The 16,940-nt window shown below is 49.1% G+C and overlaps 4 protein-coding genes across 4 annotated transcripts; 3 read left to right on the top strand and 1 right to left on the bottom strand.

The window, feature by feature from the left end:
* Positions 1 to 787: 787 nt before the first annotated feature.
* FSST1_006122 (uncharacterized protein) lies at positions 788 to 7,530 on the top strand (the record flags this gene model as incomplete). Its single annotated transcript, XM_083232460.1, has 3 exons — positions 788 to 961; positions 1,018 to 7,461; positions 7,513 to 7,530. The coding sequence occupies 3 exons, from the start codon at positions 788 to 790 to the stop codon at positions 7,528 to 7,530; spliced, it is 6,636 nt and encodes a 2,211-aa protein (XP_083089552.1).
* A 1,121-nt stretch (positions 7,531 to 8,651) lies between these two features.
* On the top strand, positions 8,652 to 9,670 carry FSST1_006121 (nucleotide-diphospho-sugar transferase; the record flags this gene model as incomplete). The annotated part of the gene is made up of 2 exons (XM_083232459.1): positions 8,652 to 8,697; positions 8,748 to 9,670. 2 exons carry the CDS (start codon positions 8,652 to 8,654, stop codon positions 9,668 to 9,670), a joined length of 969 nt encoding a protein of 322 aa, XP_083089551.1.
* A 3,394-nt stretch (positions 9,671 to 13,064) lies between these two features.
* FSST1_006120 (uncharacterized protein) lies at positions 13,065 to 13,742 on the top strand (the record flags this gene model as incomplete). The annotated part of the gene is made up of 2 exons (XM_083232458.1): positions 13,065 to 13,199; positions 13,254 to 13,742. 2 exons carry the CDS (start codon positions 13,065 to 13,067, stop codon positions 13,740 to 13,742), a joined length of 624 nt encoding a protein of 207 aa, XP_083089550.1.
* A 687-nt stretch (positions 13,743 to 14,429) lies between these two features.
* On the bottom strand, positions 14,430 to 15,602 carry FSST1_006119 (RNA export factor GLE2; the record flags this gene model as incomplete). Its single annotated transcript, XM_083232457.1, has 3 exons — positions 14,430 to 14,787; positions 14,838 to 15,289; positions 15,342 to 15,602. 3 exons carry the CDS (start codon positions 15,600 to 15,602, stop codon positions 14,430 to 14,432), a joined length of 1,071 nt encoding a protein of 356 aa, XP_083089549.1.
* Positions 15,603 to 16,940: the final 1,338 nt, after the last annotated feature.

Raw genomic sequence — 16,940 nt, 5'->3', positions numbered from 1 at the left:
AGATTCATCTGCTTCTGTCCGCCGCTCGAAACTATCCTTGAAACCGAGTCACGAGCCTCATGCTCCTAGTGACTCTAGCGCCTGGGGTGCGATAACCAGGCGGCATGCTTTGGTTGGAGAAGTTGACTCTAGTTGCAAGACAAAAGAATTTGGTTACTTTGCGCCCTAAAAACCCCTGTCTTGAGTTGTTTATTTTATGCATCAATCCATCCATGGCTTCAACCCCTAGCCAGGCAGCCAGGGTCCAACGGGGGAAACTTTCCAGGCCCTTACCACCTATAACTTGCCTGAATTCGGCAGTAATCGCCCCCCCACTTGCCCGCGCGTTGCCGCCTCAGCCATCATCCATGCCCAGGCATGTCGTGACTGTGTGACACTGTTCTGTGACGGGGACCCGACTCTTTGGGAAGGATGCCTCGAACATCGATTAACTTTAGTTATCTTTTTCCTTTTCACACCAAACAACCTTAAGTTGTGTGATGCCTTGCAGCCACGCATTCACCGTCCAGGCCTCAACTCAAAATAGTTCCCCAACATCAACTCTCATGTCCCTCTATTTCTTCTAAACATGCCCTTCGGCCCCGCAGTTGGCCGGGGTTCTCAAGCTACCGACCGATAGATAGACACAAAGGCGGACCTCTGCCTAGACAGCGACGATACTCATCAACGACTCGCATAACAGCCGACTGTTCTTTTATACTCGCCGTCCTCCTTCTCCCCCTTTCCGGGCTGCGCAGGCAATCATCGCCACCCATAACTCGATTCGTACGCATCCGACGACGACATCATGGCAACCTTCTTCCAGTCGTTCCGGAGCTCCTCTATGCCCAAGAGGCTGCTCCGGTATGCTCTGTCCCGATTAGAACTTCTCGACGCTGATGCTCTGGAGATGGACAACCTGGATCTGGCAATAGGAAGGAACACAGTCTTTGAATTTCGTGATGTCGGGATTAAACTAAAGGTAGGTCTTGATAGCGACATATCATGGGAGACCATGATGGCTAATACTTATCGTAGAAACTCAACAAACTGCTTCAGCTCCCCGACACATTCAAGTTGAAAAAGGCAAAGGTCTTGTTGCTGCGAGTGACAATACCTATGGACTTTTACACAAGTCCTATAATAGTCGAAGTCGATGGCGTCGATATCGCCTTGCAAGTTATAGGTACCGAATCCAAACCGAGTCGTTCGTCAGGGACAAGAACACCGGAAGAAACCGTCGCTGTACCGAATACCGTCGATCTCGCGCAATCATTTCTCGAAACACAACCAAAGTCGGAGCGCCGGAAGCTTGAAGATGCGCTAGCAGCCGAAAGTCAGGACCTGGGTGCTTCAGTGTCTATGAGTGACGATGGAAGCGAAGATGACTTGGCATATGGGACAGGTCAAGCGCTCTCCCTGCCAGCGTTCTTGGCCGACTTCCTCCAGGGTATTGTTGATCGCATGCAGGTTAGGATAAAGGGTGTCAACTTTCAACTCGATGTCGAGGTACTTGTCGAGCCAAGTTCTACTACGGCTGAGATGGTGTCATTCCAGGTTGCGCTGGAGGGTATCGATGTTGAAGGCGTTACTACTCGTTCTTATGACGATGCTGGATTCCCAACCATCGTACCCAAGGAAGGCAAACGACATGTCTCTTTATCGAATGTAAGGGCGTATCTCATTTCTGAAGCAAACGTCTTTTCCGCCCTAGCGAAATCCCCCTCAATCGCATCGCCATCTCTTGCTTCCTCCCCAGCCATGACACGAAATCCGCCATCACGTCAGGCAACGGAACTCTCACTAGCCAGTCTCCAGGACGATTCTATATCATCATCCCAGGCGAGCATCCGATCTAATGAGCCGGAATCGAAGTCCCACCATAGTCTTCCTAACGACGATCCTATCATCTCTTCACAACATAGCATCGACCAACGACTTGCGAGTTCTTTGCGACCAAGTCCCCAACACGAGGATCCCCTGGCTGATTCACAACAAAGCCTTCAGGACGACTACTTTATGGATCAAGAGCCTGTAGAGCAGGATTACCCCTCGGGTGATAGTGAGGATGCACTTGGAATTCCATACGAGTTTTCGAGCCCTCAAGACGACGACGAAGATAGCCCAGTAACTCCCCGGGCTTCGATGTATCACGATTTTCACAACGCAGCTAATGACGAAACATTATTCCACTCGATCTTGCTTCCTGAGCATGGTTCCCACTCTAGCGCTTTAGAAAACGAGAGACCAATGTGGGCGACCCCAGAACGAGAGGCTCGATCTGCTCCCAGTCTTGAAACCACGGCAACACAAGTCAATATAGAAGCGTCCAACTTAATTATACCAAACGAGCAGCTTAGTCGGACCTCATCGAGTGAGAGTTTTGGAATTGCATCAACCGAAGAATTGGCACAGTCTCACATGTACACACACGAAGAGGCGGAAAGTATGTACATGAGCGCTTTCTCGCAAACCAACGCGCAACCGGCAGCCATTCCGTCACCAGTCATCTTGTCGCCTGTCGTTTCTCATGACAATTTAACATCACTCGAGCTCCAAGATGAGCCAGCTCCAGAGACGAAACAGCTGGCTGAGCCAGAAAAACCAGACTCGCCAGTCTTGGATGCCAGCGTCCACGAACTAGCCCGACCTCAGACTCCCGAACCGCAACCCGCAAGCCCTGAAACACCAGCCACCAAGACACCAAGTCCTAGAGCACCGAGTCCTAAAACGCCAAGTCCCAAGGCATCGAGTCCCAGAGCACCAAGCCCTATCACAGAAGATGCGCCGTCCCCTGTGAAAGAAAATCGCAAACCCGATGGTTTCATCCCAGGTGCTTGGGATGACGAGTATGATGACCCAGAAGAAGAACATGTGGCATCGACGACTTTAAGACGATCAGCATATCGCAGCACACATTTTCCTGATCCGGCGGATAATTCTGATAGTGAATCTTCTGAGCCTGCTTTTTCTAGGGCCTGTCTCACTGATATCGATCCAGAGAAATCGAGCTCCAAACAGCAAGAAGACGTTGCTACTCCAAAGGGTCCGACTCGCCTTGTCAAGGAACTCTTGAACCTGAAGACCATATCAATATATATTCCATCACAACACAAACACATACAGGTTCAACCCGCATCTCCAGAGTCCGTGGCTCAGCTATCGCAGTCTCTTGGTCAATCAGCCTATCCTCAAGCGCCAGGTGCCTTTTCTGTACACGGAGCTGCCCATGCACAACAGCACAGTAGTCAAGGCAGTTCAGATGTCGACAGTATCCTGGAAGTCGATCTATCGCCTATTAATCTTCGTTTTGACGCCTCCCTTGGATTTTTACTTGCTATGGTTCTTGGAAAGTTGCTTGACGCCGTCAAAGATAAGAAACCAACTCCAACGGAGGAGAGCAAGCAGGAGACACCCTTGAAGGAAGCACTCAATATAAAGGTGACATTTGAAGAGATGAAGTTCGACTTTGTTAATCGTTTGGGTGGAATCTCGGACACTCCCGAACGATACTTGGATCCTTCCGCATTCATATTTGACCAGGAAGTTCTCCTCAACGCAACCTTGCAAAACTTGGCGATTTCCATCTCCCAGACGGAAGCATCATCGGCTCCTGTTACCAAGGGAAGGTTGAAGACACAACCAGCTGTTCTGACCAGGATTGATTTGCAAAAGTTCCGATTCGGCTATGCGAATGGCGATATAGTCTCCTTCGATAGTGGCAAGCCTATGAGCACATCTGTTAGGGACACCTTCCTAGCCGATGGGACCGACATTGGTGTCAAGATTCTTCAATCAGGCGGCAATACCAAAACAGATGTACAAACATTACCTCTTGTTTTCCAGCTTGATCTACGACGGCTCGACGAGACCTTTAGTTGGTTTGGTGGTCTAAGCAGTTTCCTTAACATGAGTGCTTCGATCGCCTCAAGTCCTGCCCCAACGCCGAAACCGGTCACTGTTGCACAGAAACCCCGAGGAGTTCGATTTGACACTCCAGTCGACCCAGACGACAAATCCGCGGCGTCAGAGAACAAGATCAATCTGCGTATTGGAGGTTCGTGGGTGGAACTCATTGGAAAAGACTGCAGCATGATCGCCGAAACAAGTGCTATCAAACTCATAAGCCGAGACGAAGTCATTGGCATGGCTTGTAGTATGATGCGGGTATCTGGACCTCACCTGAAGAACTCGACGGCCGAACCCCCTATCAATGCCGAAATTGGTGGTGTTCGGGTGGAGTTCTTGACAACTCCCAAAGACAGCGATCTTGAAAAGCTCCTCGAGCTGATTATACCTTCGAAACATCAGTTTGATGGGGGGAACGACGAGATTATGGTAGACACCCTCCTACGCCAGCGAAGAAACGGCTCGGTTTTAAGGGTTAACGTGGACACAGTCAGTGTTCGAGTGCAAAATATGCCGCTGCTTTCCGTTTTGCCCAATCTTGGCGAAGAGGTCGCAAAGCTTTCTACTGTTGCCAAGTATCTACCGGAGGACGACCGCCCTGGCTTGTTGACCTTGGTCAAAGTTAAAAAGGTCGCCTTGAGCCTGGACTTTGGTGGCAAGTTAGGCCATCTGGGTACTGACATACAAGATCTCCATGTCGGCCACATTTCCATCCCATCACTCGTTGCTATCGCCTTGCATGGCATTTCATTACAAAGGAACAGGTCGGAAGAACTGGTCAGCACGTCTACATATGGCACCAAGGACATTTCACTTCGTAGCCCGGTCTTGATGGCACGAATGATTGGTGATGAGATCGAACCAGTTATCAAGTTGAAGATGCAAGATCTATGCATTGAGTACCGCGTACCCACCATCATGGACCTGCTTGAGCTTGGAGAAGATGCAACTCCACAAGACTTTGAAGCCAGTCTTGCTGCTTCGGTAGCAAATCTTGGCGATCAAGCGCACCATGCCTTGGCCGGCTCCCCTGGATCTCCTGGAGGCAAAGCCAAGAGCGGGAAACCTATGACTCTAGATATTGGGTTCCGAGATTGCCTTTTGGGACTCAACCCGTTGGGTCAGCCCTCAAAGATGGTAATTGCGCTTACAGATGCCCATCTCGTGGCTCTGCTGCCCCAGGATGTCGAGACAAATGCTGTATTTACCATTAACAAGTCATCCATTCTTCTCATCAACGATGTTGCTGAAATTAAGATGAACGAATTACCTGCCACCCAGCGTCCTCGAGCCGCGTCTTCGACATCTCGCCAGGTAGCAGATATGTGTACCAGAGGATATGTTGATATTTGCTACATCTCCTCTGCAAAGGTTATCGTTGATGTCAAGGAACTCGAGGATGGAGAAAAACAGCTCGTTGTTGAGCTGAAAGATGACCTGCTTGTTTTGGAAACTTGCGCGGATTCAATGCAGACTCTGATTTCATTGGCAAATGCCCTGAAGCCTCCAACCCCACCAAGTAAGGAGAATAAGTATCTGACGGACGTGGTGCCTATGCAGGATCTGCTTGCTTCGATATCTGCTGAGGCCTTTGGTAGACCCGAAGGCGAGTACGATTTTGATCAAGACTTTGCTGGTGCCCAAGAGATGGCTGGCAGTGGCTCAGAAGCCGACTACAACACGGACAGCCCGCTGCAAGTACAGTCTCGATATTACGATGAACCTGTCGCGGAGGAGCTTTTTGACGCAACAAGCAGTTCCATAATCTCTCGTGGATCTCACCGTTCTGGTGGCCCTCTAATGGAAGACACCAACGAGGGTGTTTTACTGACAGGTTTCGAACCGACTAGCCAACAGAGCATAGACTCTGACGATTTGGTCATTCACGACGATTACTATGGCTCGGGAGTGTCAAAAGATAGCAAGGCCAAGGTTTGGAACTCGAAGAAGAACAGCTACGATGGAGCACCAAGCGATTTAGTCAAGCGAAGCATTTTGAAAGTCAAGGTGCGAGACGTGCATGTCATATGGAACCTCTTTGACGGCTACGACTGGGTTCATACTCGAGATGTCATAACAAAGGCAGTCCAGGATGTCGAAGCCAAGGCTTATGAGCGACAAGCCCGAGCCGGTCAGGTCCATGTGTATGAGGAAGAATTGGAAGATGAAGAAGCCATCGGAGACTTTCTCTTTAACTCGATTTACATAGGGATCCCAGCTAACCGCGATCCTCAAGAGCTGTCTCGCGCCATAAATGAAGGTTTCAATGACAACGCAACCGAAACCGAGTCTGTTGCTACCACAGCCTTTACTTCAGCGACCAACAGAACGGCTCGCGCTCGTCCTCGGTCAAAACGACTCAAGCTGAAGCGCAGCAAGCACCACAAGATTACCTTTGAGCTGCAAGGTGTCGACGCGGACTTGTTCGTTTTCCCGCCCAACTCGGGCGAAACACTTAACAGCATTGATATTCGTATCAAGAATCTTGATGTTTTTGATCACGTCCCAACCTCAACATGGAAGAAGTTTGCGACGTACGACCAAGACATGGGCGAGCGAGAGATGGGCACAAGCATGGTACACCTCGAAATGCTCAATGTTAAGCCCCAACCATCCCTCGAGGCGTCCGAGATTGTGCTGCGGGCAACAATTCTGCCTTTGAGGCTCCACGTTGACCAGGATGCTCTTGACTTTATTACACGATTCTTCGAGTTCAAGGACGACCAAGTACCTGTTCACACGTCCAAGAGCGACGTGCCATTCCTTCAGAGAGCCGAAATTAATAACATATCGGTCAAGCTTGATTTCAAGCCGAAACGAGTCGACTACGCTGGACTTCGGTCCGGACATACCACCGAGTTCATGAACTTTATCGTCCTGGAAGAGGCAAGAATGGTCCTTCGCCATGTGATCATCTACGGCATTTCTGGATTCGAAAAGCTCGGCATAACACTTAACGATATTTGGACGCCCGATGTCAAGGCAAATCAACTTCCTGGCATTTTAGCTGGTCTCGCACCTGTGCGGTCACTTGTCAACGTGGGCAGTGGCTTCAAAGATCTTGTTGAAGTACCTATTCGCGAATACAAGAAGGATGGACGTGTCATTCGCAGCATTTCCAAGGGTGCCACTGCCTTTGCTCGCACTACAGGTACCGAGCTGGTGAAGTTGGGTGCCAAACTTGCTGTCGGTACACAATACGCGCTGCAGGGTGCAGAAGGCATGCTTTCCGGTCCTCAACAAGCGTATGAAGGATGGGATGAGGATGATGTAGATCCTGACGAGCAGAGACAAATTTCTCTATATGCAGATCAACCTACTGGGGTGATTTCGGGTATTAGAGGTGGTTACCGCTCTCTCGCTAGAGACGTGAATCTCGTTCGGGATGCCATCATTGCTGTTCCTGGCGAGGTCATGGAAAGTTCTTCAGCGTCTGGCGCCGCGAAGGCTGTTTTGAAACGTGCCCCAACTATCATCTTCCGGCCTGCTGTTGGTGTTACAAGAGCAATCGGACAAACATTGATGGGCGCGACGAATTCGATTGATCCAAATAACAGGCGCCGAATTGAGGAGGTAAGTTTTTCTTTCGTTCGTCCCAAAACGAATCTTGCTAATAGTTACTAGAAATACAAACGGTACTGAGGTATCAGTGAATATGACTGGATGGGCAGGCAAGATTACGAACAACATTTTATGGCGTATTGATTTTGAGAAATTATCTCGAACATCGCCGGCGTCTCTGGCCTTTATCCTTTATCCCAATGTTATTTTATGAATGAATATTTAGCGGAAAGTTTGTTGTTTTCGAGGTAGAATCATGTTTCTATCCTTTTCATCTATGATAGACCGGGCAAAAACCGTACATGCATGCAGAATGCACAAGATAGACCTGGGAAAGGCAGAAACGCGTTGGACATTTTTCTCTCAGTTTGGAGTTGGATTTTCTTATGGTGTGGTTTGCGTTGAGTGGATTTGGGTTACGTGGTAATCGTTCTTCATATAGATACCGGCACAGAATGGAAGTTGTCACTTTAAGTTACTGTTGAAGATACCATGGAGTAGACACTGGAAGCATAAGGGACGAAATTAGTGGGTCACTTTATGCTCCTTAGGATATAAAAATAAGTAGTCTAAGAAATATACTCTAAGGCTTAGGACGCCATTTTTCTTGGTACCCAGTAGCCATGCTTCAATTGGGGACCTTCCTCGCGACTGCCTTCTATACCAACACAACAGATATCCTTTCAACAGCAGCAAGAACACCTGTCCCTGACCCCCCGTGGCGCCCGAAGGTACTTACGTGTACTTCATCAAGTAAACCGTACAGGCCAGCCACATGCCTTTTCTACTTCTCTCACAAACAAGCAAGTTCCATGTTGTGGACAATACTTGCAGGATCTGTGAGTGTACATATTCTTCTCCAATCGAAACTACAGGCAAGATCGCCATAGCGTCATTTAGGACCCTGAAATGACCCGCAATCTTCAGGAACCATAGCCAATTTTGGATATCGAAGACTCATGATATGCGCTTTTATGAGAATGGGAGTTTCACAATTATAGCTTCTAGGTGGAAGTGGAATCCATCAATATATATTTTAATAGCATATATATGAAAGCCATTTCTCGTGTTGCCTTTGTTGCTTGCGATTTCTTCTTCGTTGACTTTCTCTTGACTACCCCTCCCCCGCTAAAATCCGCATCTCACAATATCACTTCGACTACTCAACTACAACTCTTTGTATATATCATCAGTTCACAAACATGGCGGACTCTGAGCCCAGAAAACGAGCTGTCGACTCTCCCAAAGGTAAGTGATATGTCTTCTATATATCGTCTCATCTCTAACAAACAAATCAGTCTGGACGACTTTGATTACAAATCTGAGTTATTTGCCTGGTCTTCTCACTCTGGACTACTCACTTCGCGTGACAAAATCTAAATATCCTCTTGTTGCTCTTTACACGGACTCATTCCCTCCTGAAGGCCATGCTGCCCTGCGAGCTCGTGGTATTCCCACCCAGCACATCCCCTACCTACTCCCGACAAAGGGCAAGGACTACTCCAACGACCCGCGCTTTTACGACTGCTGGAGTAAGCTTACTCCGTTCTCTCTGACTGAATATGATCGTGTTGTTCAGCTTGACTCGGATATGCTTGTTCTGCGCAACATGGACGAGCTGATGGATCTCGAGCTGGACTCTCCTTCAATTGCAGAGACGGGTGACAAGGCCATCAGCAAGCGTGTCTTTGCAGCTGGCCACGCGTGTGTCTGCAACCCCCTCAAGAAACCTCATTATCCCAAGGACTGGGTTTCTGAGAATTGCGCATTCACATCACAGCACTCAACACCAGATGCCGCTCAGACCGAAGCCGCAGACCCATCGGTGGGGCCATTGGGTTTCATGAATGGTGGTCTACAAGTCGTCAACCCCTCTCAGGGACTTTATGCGCAAATAGTCGCACATATGGAGGCCGATGCAGTCAACATGGATTTTGCGGATCAGTCCCTTCTCTCAGATTTGTACCGCGAGCGCTGGGTACCGCTGCCGTACATCTACAACGCGCTTAAGACGCTGCGTTGGGAAGGTGTGCATGATGCTATCTGGAAAGATGAGAACGTCAAGAACATTCACTACATCTTGAGCCCAAAGCCTTGGGATGAGATTAATGAAAAAGGCGAGTGGACAGGCAAGGATGACAGTCACAAGTGGTGGATCGATGTAAACCGAGCAAGGAAAGAGGCGGAAAAGGAGAAGGGTATTCCTGATGATGGGTTTTAAGAACATAGCCTTTGATACGGGTGATAAACGAGTAATCAAATAGTACACATAAATAAACTAGAATATACAGACGTTATTGGACAGAACCATGAAGGAACATCCAAAATAGGCTTGAGATATGTGAACCAAGCAATAGCCAAAACTTGTAGTACCATGCAAGCCATCATGTCCTGCTTGAACCTCGGTTGTTTTTCTATCTCATCATGCATGAAATCATGTCACATGAACTTCAAAATTTATCATGTTCAGTCCTCCGATTCGGACATGTCATCCGTCATGTTGTTCATCCGGACTGCAATTCCAAGGCCTTCGGCGGGAAGCCGAGGCTGGCCCCAATATTTGTATGCCGAAATCAGGAATTGCCATATGACCGACATGTATGATACGCATCAGATACCTGTCATCGGCCTCAGGGTATCAGAAAGATTGGCCGTTGCAAGCATGAGGGACGAAATTTAGGCCAACTTATCGTCCTTAGATCAGATTCCAGGCTGTTTATTTTCGTAACCCAAACCATGGCGTCCAACGCATGTGCTGCCCTGCAGATTGCCTAGATCAGGCCCGCCAGTGAAGCTATGGTAATCCAAGTGAACCAGCCCACGAAAGGGCAACATGCATCACACCCTGCACGACTCTCCGATGTAGTCGAATCTGGATTCGTCAGAGTTTCGGTGAAATTGTTTGTTGGTGACCGTATTGGCCAACATGATATCGAAAGTTTCAAGATAAAGTATGTGTATCACAGTAAACAATCTGCTGCGGCTTGATTGGTCGATCATGCCTCTACCCCGATGGTAATGCCTATTAATGTTGAGCTTCGTCATGCTGCCCTGGTATCAGCTCCTGACGAATTCGTAATCGTGTATCTTGAGCGGGAGGGTATCCGATCGCCTCTGATTTCGGTCAAGCTTATGGCGGTGTCACAGTCATTTCGAACTAGAGACCCTAGCTCTTACGGTGAGGCCAAGGTGAGGGAGCTTTCAAGGCAGGTCCCGTTCAACAATTTTGTTGACCGGCGCCGCCGTAATTCCAACAATAGCAATTGCCCCCTCAGGCCCCTCCATCAGCCCCCTGGATTAGTCTCGCTTGAATTTGAATTTGGCTCAAGATTCCTTCTGGAATTTAGGTTATCGGTCCTGGGTTTGCAAGGGCAGCTCAACAATTTCGCACGCGCGCGAATCTTAATATTCGCACAGGCTAGGATATGCACAGGTCAGCCCAGGACCCGCGACCCAGATTGTCTGTGTTTGCTGAGTCTTGATATGATCGCTTCCAGATCTTTCTTCTGTTAGAGATGCCTTGAATATTGAGCTTCTGACCTCGGAGTTTTTCCGTTTTTCTTCTGAGCCGAGGCATTCAGAAGCATCGTCCGCAAGAAAGGAATCAAGTTATAGCTGGAGAGAAGCCAATCACGATGCGTAACCGCAAGAAATGAATGTATGAACGGAGTCTGCATCATCTCCCCGGTCCAAAGGGGACAACCAAGTTGACGGGTTTCTAGAAGTGGACCAGGAGACGTTCGATTTTGGTTACCTGCCCTGGAGTGTCACGGGCCTCTTCCCGTCTTCGGGTCTTGCTCACTGCCGTGCTGTCACTTACTGGCTATCACGCCGCTTTAAGCTACAAGCTCGGCGTGGGCCTGTACTAAGAAACAGCAAATTGAAAAAGGTGTCAACTGATTTTGTCAAAGTCCATATCGTGATACAGGCGCTCCAGACATTGTGGCATAGTAACTGACGCGTAAGTAAAAGGGTGGCATTAACAAAGAATAATCTGGATCGTGGCTCTGACCGCCCTATTAATGCTCAGACAACAATTGGACAAAACTGATGGCGATCGAGCGACAGGTACGCTCCACGTGTGCTAGATTCGTAGATTCATTCCCCTGCCGAGACTCGTCAGCAGGAGACCAGACCGCGCTGGTTTCTTGGTGGCAAGCAAGTGGTAAGGCGGCACTGATCTGACTCCAGTAGCACTGTTAAGACCCTTGTCTCACCAGCTGCAGTAGCTGTGCAGGTGAACTCAACGAGTTCCACCCAGATGTATCTGATTGTAGGTCGTTTGAAGGATGGTACCATATCAATTCAGCCGGCAGTTTGTTGCAACACTTTTAACGCCACTGTTTTTCTGATGATACCGTTATCTTTGGTTGCTGTAACGTATGAAACAATCTGAGCCAGTTGAGCACATAGCTGGTTTAGCATTGGCACCTCCCATCTCCTCATCGTCCACTTTAGCTTCATGTCTTTCGGACATTGACGGCTCAAGCAACCTGTGGTTCGAGATCGATAGTTGAGGAGCAAGTTCAGAGACATGAGTTTAGTGATGAGGAGCCCCATAATTGTCCCCTTTTCCAGCTTGGGGGTGGAACCTGGCTTCTCATTAAAAAAAAATCTGGAGAAGCGAGCGAGACAAGAGGAATTTGATGAGCAGCAACGTAGTGATACCTTGAGAGCTGCGCGGCACTGTAGAGTGCAGTAGACACTGTAACCGGGGCTCCAAGCAGGGCTGTTTATTGGACCCAACATACCGACTTTGTGCCATGGTTGTCTGATGGTGTTGCTTTTGCATAGAGTAGCTTGGGTAAGTACCATGTACATGGACGGCATTCGGTATCTCATCGCCGAGTCACGGCTGCTGTTTCTATCCTTGATGAAGCTCTTGTTGCTTGTTTCATTATTTGTTTGCAACAGAAAACGAGAGAAACTATAATTGTCGTTCTGGCATGATGTTTCGTGTTCGACTGATCGTAGTGGATTAGATAATCGGATTGCGGAAGTTTGTTGATTGACACCGCCTTGATGAATTGGAAACGGCAGCTTCCTTGAGAGGGTGTGTATCAGTCGTGTTCTGTACCTCTCCACATTGCGGGATCAACGATGGTGTAGCTAAATCAAGGTGAGCTAACAGGGCGGGAGCTTGAAGCTGTGCCTGTACATACTGTACGTACTTGGTGACTCGGTGGAGGCTGTGAGTAACTCTTTCCCTGCCTCCCAGTAGCTCATTCCAATCTCATCCCCATCCCCCAGATCACACGGACTCCCGGACGACTATCCGCGCCTGCCTCACTTCGACTCACCAAAACAGTAGGTACACCCCTGGGACAGCTATCATAGCTTGCGCCTTCCCCCTCCTCTAGGTAGTAGTTTATCTCTCCCTCAATACAATACATAAACCCTCCTCCCCTCCCTCCATTGAGCCATCCATTTCCACTTGCATCCGTCTACACTCCATAACGTCTCGTCGGCCCCTCTCACCTACATCGCCTGATCTTGTAAACTCGTCACCGCTACCCCCCAACTTATCTGCTCCTTATTATACAAAGTGTATAAGTAGCTGGATACCGCCAACTCTCTACCACATTCAACAATCATCAACCCCAATCTCCATCACAATGCCTAGAATCACCGCTTCCGTTTCCAAGGTCACTCGCACTCTTACCGAGTCGCATCGCCATGCCGGTATCGCTCTCATGCCCAAGTATGCCGAACTCCTTGGATCTTCTTCTGAGCAGTCCCAACACTCTGAGGTGAGTTTCGCAATACTTTTCAATCAATCCAACTAGTACTAACAATTTATTCAGGCTCGTGGTCTCAAGACTACCCACCGTCCCACTCCTCAGCCATCCATCGCTGGTCGCACACGGCCTCTGATGCAGTCCTTCAGCTCTTCTGCATCTTCTCGTGCGCCTGTCAACCACGTTGACACCATGGTGTTGCCCAAGATTTACAGCACTCCCAGCTTCAACGAGCCTCTTCCTCGTATGCCACTTCTTCCCGACAACTACGGCTCTTACCACAATTCCATGTCTGATGCCACCGACCTGACAAGTAACCGACCTGTCATCTTCGCTATCAACCCTGACATTGTCGTTCCCGGTGCTCCCATGGCCAACATGGATGCTACCAACATGGACAGCATCGACGTCAAGTTCGTCCACGACCAGCCCAAGATCTCCACTGCTGCCGCCGCCGAGGAGTACAACCCTGAGCAAAGCACATTTATGCGCGACATGTATCGCAGTATGAAAGATGACCTTCTTAGCGTTGCTCCTCAGCTCAGGAGAAACTAACAGTCGGATAAAAGCACAGAAAGAAGGAGCGGGAGTTTTACTATACCAGCCTCGACAAAGAGAGCTGCAGATCTAGCGTTGCAATTTGTTTTCGCGGAACGGGGTGCGGTCGCATCAACTAATGGCCCTTTATAAGTGGCTTGACATGGCTTGAAGCCATTTTTACACTACGATACACAATGATCATATGAAAGCCCAAGTGGCAGACTCAATAAATACAAGTCCTTTGTTTACAATGCAGTTCTATGTAAGCCTTTAAAAACTTCATTCTTTTCGACTATTGTCCGCCGGCTTGAAGTACAATACAAACTTGGTCACAATCAACCTCAACAAAGATGCGCTTCACTCACTGGTCCTCGACATGATTCGGATCGAATAATATTCCTATTCCAGTTTCATCCTGCTATTCGTAAAATAAACTACTTAGATGACCCAAGGACATAAACCACGATTAATTGATGTGTGGATAGGTGTAGATGTTTTTGTCTATGGTATCATCTCTCGTGAAACACCACTACCTGTGTTTACTCCTTGGTTCAGACCCGACTTGCTCTCTTTTTGAATCATTTCAATCTTCCGAGTCTTTGTCAATGAGGCAAGTACATAACATAATCGCAAAACGCAGCCAAGTATTAATCACCATCCAAACCCTCCCCTACTGAATCCCATCAATGCTAGTCCTTTCGTTTATCGCTTCTTAGCGGATGGCCTGGGCTTGCATTCGTCGCCACTGACGGCGTGCAGCATGACCTTGTTGGGATAGGTTTGAGTGTTGTGCTGGTAACCCTTGGCCCAGTCGTATCCAACGGCGTAGGCAAAGATGCTACCATTCTTGTTGAAGGCAGTAGAGGTGATGCTGCCTCCGACGTTGGGGTAACCCTTAAGACGATGCTTGGCATCCTTATCCCAGAAGTGGAATGTTCCATCGGAACCGGCAGTGCTGAATGTACCGTGGACGGGGTGGAATGAAATGGCGTTGACGGCGTGGACGTTGGTGACGCCGTTGGCTGGGGGGTCGCGGTGGCACTTGAAGGAAAAGTTGGAGCTGCGACATGTTAGTTCAGGTCCTCGAGTCGTGGTCTGAAGCTTGCTTACCTAGAATTCTTGTCCTCGACGTACTGAATAGCGCAACGTCCCTCGATACTACCGATAGCGAATCCAGCAGAGTCAGTAAAGCAGCTAACAACCCGAGTCTGCCATTTCAACGGGCTCTGCAGAGTCTTGTAGATTTTGGTAGGGTTCTTGAGGTCGATGACGTTGATGTAGCGATCGGCTGTGCCGACAACACACAGATTGTCGCGAACGTCCATCGTATAGACTCTTTCTTGACATTGTACTGTGGCGGCGGGCCCCTGTTGTCGAAGATCCCAGTATTTCACCGTCTTGTCCCATGATCCTGAGACAACCATAGGGCCGCTACCGCTGTCGAAGAATCGAGCTGTTCGTACAGGCTGGTCGTGTGTGCCTACAACGATGTCCTGCTGGGAGCTGAGATCGCAGACCTTGACGTTCTTGTCGGCGCCTGCAGAGACGATCTTTGTTCCATCCTAGAGTCCGGGTTAGCGATCCCGCTGTCGCGTCGGCAGCTTATTTTCGTACCTTGGAAAAGTCACAGCTCAACACAGGCTGATCGTGACCGTAGGCGTGTCGGCCCTGGCTCTGGCCGTTTCCGGCAATTTCGTAGATGCGAACCTTGTTGTCCCAACTAGAGATGGCGAGAAAGTCGGGACCGTTTGGCGCAGGAGAGAAAGAGAGGCCGGAGATGGTGTCGGTGGGAGGGTCGGAAAGCGCAACATCTTGCTTGAGGTCGCCGATGCTCGTCGCCGTTGTGGCCGCGGCGCTGCCAAAGAGGCCCGACATGATTGTATATTGATATGCGTGGTAGGAAGGAAAACCGGTCGGTGGCTCTGTTTTTGTGTTTTTTTGCTCCTCAAGTGCAGTTGCAGAAACTCAAAAAGAGTCGATGACTCAGAACTGAAGGCTATTCGAATATCGTACAGAAACTCAAATTTTCCGAATTAGATGAGAGTTGTCTGTCTGCGACGTCGAAGCTGGATGCGCCGCGAGCTTTGTATAGAAGACAATAGGTAAACAGGCACGAAGGCAGCGACCCAGCCTTCTCAACGCGAGGTCCGTATTGGCTGAACCGCGACTGGGAAAAAAAAGCAGCTACAGCCACACCTCCAAGCTTGGATCACTAGCGCCACACCTCAGCCCCATCTTTGACATAAAAATTCAAATCGCAGCTCGATTTATTTTTTCTTTTCTCTTCCTTTCTTCATCCGCGCCCCTCGCTCAATAGATCGCTATTCGAAGCTCACAAACAGAGACACTGCGATTTATCGCAGCGTCTCCATCACTCTATGGCTTTGGGAGAAAGTCCCCGGACGTCTTGGTTTCGATCAAGTTTGCGGAAACGCGCCGCCATAGAAGCACTGCGGTTTACCTCTGCGCCCAGGCCCTCGCCCTGCGCTGGCCCTGCCCTCCGCTACATTTACTTTTCAACAGCCTTTGTCTCACGGTCTTTGCCGCCCTCGGTCCTCTTGGATGAAGATATGAGTCCGCTGTCGAGGTGTTGGTGAGTTCTGGACGGACTTGGTTGTCTGGCAGGTGGATGGTGGGCAGACGCCTAGTGCTCGTGTGTGTGGCATCGGGTCGCTTAGGATTTGTTGTCGAGATTGACAGGTATGCGATTGCCCGGCGAAAGCTGGGTTACTCAATGGGGCTCATTCTTGATGCGAGGGGCCGGTATCCCGTTGACCCTTGGGTGACGGTCTTGTTCCATTTTTTTTACACTCTAAACTTCGCTGGAAGTTCTCACGGGACAAAGACCTGAACCTGGGACGAGATGGGTTGAAGTTTTTATGATGATGACCAATATAGAGTCAAGCACTGAGTCAGAAAATCTGGCGTTGTAGACCACCAAACTATGTCAACTGAAAAACTTCAACCTTCTTGTTTTTGGGTATAGATAGCTAGACAGACTGCTCGTGATTGTGTGCATTTGGCGATGAGTTTTCGTGATTGTCAGAGCCATTGCTTAACGCGTTCCAAGTGCATTCCATGACGTCGTCGCCATGCGTCCCTGCTCTCATGGACAGCACTCAAACTGCCTTTCTGAATCTTCATTTGCCCTGAATGCTCTGCTTGAGGCTCTGCTACTTGTCTCCGGATCTAGGCGTATTATTTCCGTGCCCG

This window comes from Fusarium sambucinum, chromosome I (genome assembly GCF_050947815.1).
Source record: "Fusarium sambucinum isolate potato_lamoka chromosome I, whole genome shotgun sequence".
Lineage (NCBI taxonomy): Eukaryota > Fungi > Ascomycota > Sordariomycetes > Hypocreales > Nectriaceae > Fusarium > Fusarium sambucinum.
The sequence above is the reverse complement of the archived record's forward strand: the minus strand, read 5'-3'. Positions and strand labels throughout refer to the sequence as shown.